At 34.8% G+C, this 6400-nt stretch overlaps 2 protein-coding genes across 2 annotated transcripts in view; both read left to right on the forward strand.

The window, feature by feature from the left end:
* The first annotated feature begins 3033 nt into the window (after window positions 1–3033).
* LOC106296023 lies at window positions 3034–4900 on the forward strand. Its single transcript, XM_013732097.1, has one exon. It carries the CDS (start codon window positions 3055–3057, stop codon window positions 4621–4623), a length of 1569 nt encoding a protein of 522 aa, XP_013587551.1. The 5' UTR covers window positions 3034–3054; the 3' UTR covers window positions 4624–4900.
* Window positions 4901–5027: 127 nt separating this feature from the next.
* The window catches only part of LOC106345106, a 2112-nt gene continuing 739 nt past the window's right edge, over window positions 5028–6400 (forward strand). Inside the window, exons 1-7 of the mRNA XM_013784367.1 lie at window positions 5028–5183; window positions 5374–5433; window positions 5527–5566; window positions 5645–5823; window positions 5924–5962; window positions 6064–6159; window positions 6326–6386. Coding sequence (XP_013639821.1) covers window positions 5136–5183; window positions 5374–5433; window positions 5527–5566; window positions 5645–5823; window positions 5924–5962; window positions 6064–6159; window positions 6326–6386 — 523 coding nt within the window. The 5' untranslated portion in view covers window positions 5028–5135. The remainder of the gene's footprint in view (window positions 5184–5373; window positions 5434–5526; window positions 5567–5644; window positions 5824–5923; window positions 5963–6063; window positions 6160–6325; window positions 6387–6400) is intronic.

The raw sequence follows: 6400 nt of genomic DNA on the forward strand, positions 1-6400 counted from the left end.
TAAATACTATAGTGTTTTGTGAAAATAATATGAGGAAGTCTAAACCTAAATATATATATTTGACATATTTGTAGTTATTTTTGATTTATATTTACTAAACATACAATTATCTATTAAAAAGGAAAATTAGTTATTTATTAGAAAATAATAACAGTACTTTTACAATTTTCTTTTGTTTAGGCTTTAAAAAAATACTTATTTTATAACTTGTTTTTTCTTTAGATTTTTCATTAAACAGTTTCTTGTATTTGTAGGATTCTATAATTCATTTTTGTTTAAGATTTTAAACAATTAACTTCTTTTTTAATAGGAAATTTTTAATTTAATTAATTGTATATTTTATCTTACACGTACGAACACATATTAATCATATTTTCACATACTCATCTATAACAACAATATCATAATTTACAAAACAAATTACGACAGCATCATAAGATGTAGGAAGGATAATAAAAAAAAAATTGAGTTGTATCAAGAAATTAAAAAACACTAATGTAATATTTTTCTTGTAAATAGTTTTGTGTTTTGTGAAAATAAAATGAGGAAGTTTAAACCTAAATATAGATGTGAAATATTTTTAATTATGTTCATAATTTCCTAAACATACAATTATCTATTAAAAAGAAAGTTAGTAATTTATAAAAAATACTTGGAGTACTTTTACAACTTTCTTTTGTTTAGGCTAAAAAAATATATTAATAATGTTATAATTTGTAATAATAATTTTACTTTTCTAAATATTTTAAATCTTAAACAAAAGAGATTTTAATCATATTTTTAACACATGTCATAATCTCAATTTTTTATTGACACATGTCGCGATCATGTTAATTAGCAATTTTGAAGAACCAAACTTTATATAATAAGATAAGTTTGTTTTAGAATTATTACAAGGACGGCTTTATAGTTTTACTTGTTTTATGAGAAATTCTTGTTTAGCAGTTTTATTTGCACAAGAGCATCTAAAAAAATATATTATATTTTGAAGTTTCAAGATGTTATTATCCAAAAACAAAACTTTAAATCTAACTTTAAAAGTATTTGTATTTTATATTATTGTCTTTATATTTGTTATAATTAATTTAAATCTATAAAACTTTTGTAAATAACGATCAGATATCCTTTATATACTAAAGCAAAAGATATATAATCAATCAAAATTTGACATATAATTTATGTTTTTACAAATTTTTTTAAAAAGTGTTAAAATAAAAAATAACTGTAGACAACGGTTGCTCGAAAAAAAAACTCATCACCTACGAACTTCCCTTCTCAATTCTTATAATCACAAAAAGAGGTGTTTCAGTTTGTTAATTATGGTTTAACTATTTTTACAAATATGTTTTTTATAACACTAATATTCAACTATTTAAAAAATCTGCTAGAGTCTATTGTATATCTGTTTTTGTGTTATCATTTGAATTTCATAGTTGGTGTTGACTACAAAAAGCGGCGATGGAGAAGTATCTCAGAATGCAAATTCAACCAAAAAAATCAGAATGTGTTTTCTTTCACCATGTATTTATCTAATTGATCTTTATAAAAGGCTTCATATTCTAAGAAAACTTTCGAACAAAAAGTGTCATTAAAAGTTTGATTTTTATATTTATTTTAATTTCAATTTTTTTTGTTATATTAAAATAAAATTATATTTTTCAAAACACTAGAATTTTATTAAAAAATAATTTCACAAAAACTGCACAGGGTGATGATACTAGTATATAAATATTACAGAAATATTAATTAATAAAATTTACACTAAAATATAAAATTTTACATAGAAGTACATAATTAAATATTGAATAACGTATATGTAAAATACCAAATTATTCTATAAAAATATTTCCGTAATACTTCATATATGATCAACTATTTTTTTGATGAGCCTTATCGGTTGATCCGGTCGGCCCTGAGAGGAACACACTTAATGTTACAGGGTGGGCTAGTCCGAAAGCGTACCATACTGCCTGACCCGAGTTTGGAATACCTTCCAACTAATGCCAGAAGGTAGACCGATCATTTGTTACGGTCCACCATGTAAACCACCTTGGCCGAATCCTAAGCTCAGACTGGCCAAGTAGTGATAAAAGTAAAATGAAGCTTGAAAATCATCTTTACAAAATGAAGCTTGAAAATTATTTTTTAAAGAAGTAAAATTTAAAGTTATAGAAAACAAATTTGAAATATTTGAGATATAAAATTTTTAAGAATTAAAATGATAAAAGACAAAATATTTTAGAATCATAAATGTGATGTGTAAATAGTAAGGACTAAAAAATATGAAACTTCAAATTCATATTTTTGAAGTAGTGAAACTCCATTTTTAAATTCTTGTTTGAAAAGCAAAAAAAATTCATATAACCGAGGTTATTTTTGTAGATGCTCTAAAACTGTATTATTTTTTCAAAGATTGTCTATAATTTTACAACTATTGCACTATCGAAGATTGTCTATAATTTTTTTTCCAATCTGTATAAGTAGAACTGATGCGTTCTTTAAGATCCTAGAGGTCTTATTCTTACAAAGTATCACTAGTGTTGATCAGGGTCAGCCCTTAGATTCAGGGGTTTTAGCCAATAAGTTTTGTACGAATATGTTTTTATTGAGTGGTTCGACTAATGATTCATTAATGCTTCTATACCAGGAAGTCTGAGTTTCGAATCCCAGTAAAATCGAATTATACAGATTTATGGAGAAAAACATATAGGAGATCTTCGGCATAGCGCAAAGAGTACCGTCTGGATTTCGTAGGACGGTTAAGGATGATGCATTCAGACGTGAATCCTCATAAGGCATGCAGAATTGGCAAGCCTATAGAATCGTCTTTTAATATTTTTCATAGTTTATAATAGCATAATTAATCATCGAAGAAAAAAAAGAAAAGAAGATGTTCTTGTTCCTGCTAATTTATTACATTTTTCTTTTCGGTTTATCATTCAAAATCATAACCACAAACGTATAGTTTTGGGGTAAGTAAGACGTGGCTTAGCCTAAAATCCAGAAAACGCAGCGTTTTATCGGAATCTACACACGAGCAAAAACCATAAGACAATGATGGCGTCTCAGAAATCTCAAGCAGAAAAAAGAATGAACAGCTTCTTCAGTCCCAGTAGACCAGGCCCGAAGCCATGGCCGAACAGGAAGAAGCAAACCAACAAATCCGCCATCTGTCTCTGCTCCGTCTCTCTACTCGCTGTCCTCTTCCTATCCGTCTTCTTCATCACCTACTCCGAGATACCCAAATCCATCTTCTCGATCTCCTCCGCCTTCTCCGGATCCGTCGAATTCCCTCAATGCAGATCCGAGACACTATCACGAACACTCATAGGGCAGAGGTTTCTCCTGTACGCTCCCCACAGCGGATTCAGCAACCAGCTGTCGGAATTCAAGAACGCTGTCCTGATGGCGATGATTCTGAATCGGACGCTGGTTGTTCCTCCGGTTCTTGATCACCACGCTGTCGCGCTCGGTAGCTGTCCGAAATTTAGGGTTTTGAGTCCTAGCGAGGTGCGTGTCTCGGTCTGGAACCATTCCGTTGAGCTGCTTAGGTCTGGAAGGTACGTTTCGATGGGTGATGTTGTAGACATTTCGTCTCTCGTATCATCTTCGGCTGTTCGAGTTATCGACTTCAGGTACTTCGCGTCGCTTCTCTGTGGTGTTGACTTGGAGACTCTGTGTTCTGGTGAGTTAGCTGAACAGTCTCAGGCTTATGAATCGCTGAGACAGTGTGGGTATTTGTTATCTGGTGTTCGCGGTAATGTAGATGGATGTTTGTATGGTGTTGATGATGATTGTAGAACCACGGTTTGGACGTATAGAAACGGAGGTTCTGATGGGAGGTTGGACTCGTTCCAGGCGGATGAGAAGCTTAAGAAGAAGAAGAAGATTACTTACGTGAGGAGGCGGCGAGATGTGTATAAGGCTCTTGGACGTGGTTCAGAAGCTGAGTCTGCGGCTATTCTTGCGTTTGGGAGTCTCTTCACGGCTCCGTACAAAGGGTCTGAGCTGTATATTGATATAAAGAAGTCTTCTAGTGTTCCGGAGGTGAAGTCTTTGATTGAGAAGGTTGAGTTCCTTCCTTTTGTTCGAGAGGTAATGAGCGCAGGGAAGAGGTTTGCCACGGGAACGATTAAGGCGCCGTTTCTCTGCGCGCAGCTTAGGTTGCTGGATGGACAGTTCAAGAATCACCAGGAGAGTACGTTTACGGGTTTGAACCAGAAGTTGGAGTCTTTGAGTTTGAAGAATCCTGGTCTTGTTCATGTGTTCGTGATGACGGATCTTCCTGAAAGCAACTGGACTGGAACTTACTTGGGTGATTTGGCTATGAACTCTACGAAGTTCAAGCTCCATTTTCTAAGGGAAGAGGATGAAGTAATAGTGAGAACAGAAAAGGAGCTTGCTTCCGCTGCTCACGGACAGAAATTTGGGTCGATTCCGATGAGTCTGGACAGTATAAAGAAGATGCAGAAGCATTGTTCTCCTCGTAAAGTATCAAATGTACAACTATACGTAGAGGAAGCTGTTTGTAGCTGTGCTTCACTGGGGTTCGTTGGGACTGCAGGGTCCACTATAGCTGATAGTGTAGAAATGATGAGGAAGTTCAATGCTTGTAGTAGTTGAACTCAGACTGCATTTCTGTTCTGTGATTCTTGTTTCCGGGTTTGGATTAGCCAAAGCTTTCAGTGCAAGATTTGGTTAAGTTTTGCCTGTCGGATAAAGATAAGATCTGCTTTGTGTTGGTTTGGTTATATAGGAAACTGTCTTGTTTCAGTTCTGTAAGTTTTGTTGATGCTCTTGTGAATTGATTTTGTTTGTAGTTGCACCAAGATTTGTAACCCAATGTTTGTAGAACCGGTTTTGATTACCAAATCAGTGGTTTGGTTGATAAGAAACGTAATCAAATTCATAAAGTTACGTCGACTTGTAAACTGTAGCCAATGAGATGCATCCACGTAAGCAGAATAAACGCATAGCTCCACGTGGACTGATATCATTAAGCGAATTTAATCGGTCGTTTGTTGGGTCCCCCGTCGGTCACATCCACCGCGAACAGTTGGACCGAACTGTATATTTGTGGATCTGCGATCTGATCGTGTTTTGCATCAACGCGCGACGTTAATCTTATCACCGCCATGGCAGCTCCGTTTTTCTCTACTCCCTTTCAGCCTTATGTCTATCAGGTTATCTTCTATCTTCTTCTAAGTGTCTGTCTTTGTCGACGAGGCTAGTGTTCAAGGCTCAAGCTAGGCGCACGATCCAAGCTAATCTAGTTTTGTGATAGTCACAATAATTAATAGTGAATTATCAATATTAATCTCTTCAGTTTGTATATGTAAGGTTATCATCTCACAAGTGTGTTATTTGATGCAGAGTCAAGAAGATACAGTTACACCTTTCCAAATTCTGGGTGGTGAAGCACAGGTTGTTCAGGTACCTGGGTCAAACATTTGTTTTGTTTTTCTAGTCTGCTCATTTTGCGTTTATGTTCTGTATCCTCAATTCTAACCTTGTTTTTGTTGTCAGATTATGTTAAAACCACAGGAGAAGGTCATTGCTAAGCCTGGTAATTTCCACTCTGTTTTCAAGTTTTTTCAGAATCTTCTTTATCTCTATTTATAGCTGAATTGATATGGTGCTGTAGGTTCAATGTGCTACATGTCTGGCTCCATTGAGATGGAGAATACTTATACCCCTGAACAAGAAGTTGGTGTTGTACAGTGGGTTTTAGGCAAGAGTGTTAGCAGTGTGCTTCTTCGCAACACCGGCCAAACCGATGGTTTTGTCGGTATCGCTGCACCTTCTTTGGCAAGGATTCTTCCAGTTAATGATCCCCTAGCTTGCCATGATTTTCTTCCGTATTGTTATTACTAACTATGATGCTTACTATACCTTCTTATGTGTTTTGGTTCTTTACTTGAAGATGGATCTGGCAATGTTTGGTGGGGACATCCTTTGCCAGGTAGATCTAGCTCACGAACCGTCAATTTATTATTTGATATATTTATGTATTCTCCGTAGACCAACAATCAATGATGTGACCTTTTCTTTCATTTTATGTAGCCAGATGCATTTCTCTGTTCCGTCCATGATGTGAAAGTGGTAAACTCTGTTTACCAGAGACATAGAGCTAGAAACATTGCTGCGGCTGGCGCTGAGGTAATGAAAACAACACATTGCAACGGCCTTTGACACACTTCATTCAAAAATTATTTACATCTTTCTTAGTTACTTCTTTTAGATGCCACTATGAGAAATTATCTATATATACAATATATATATATATATGTATATCTGGCCTTAACTCACGTGATTGTTGTTGTAGGTGTTTCTGAGACAAAGGCTATCTGGCCAGGGTCTTGCTTTTATTACTGCCGGTGGCTCTGGTATGCGTCCAAGG

This window comes from Brassica oleracea, chromosome C1 (genome assembly GCF_000695525.1).
Source record: "Brassica oleracea var. oleracea cultivar TO1000 chromosome C1, BOL, whole genome shotgun sequence".
NCBI classification, from domain to species: Eukaryota; Viridiplantae; Streptophyta; class Magnoliopsida; order Brassicales; family Brassicaceae; genus Brassica; species Brassica oleracea.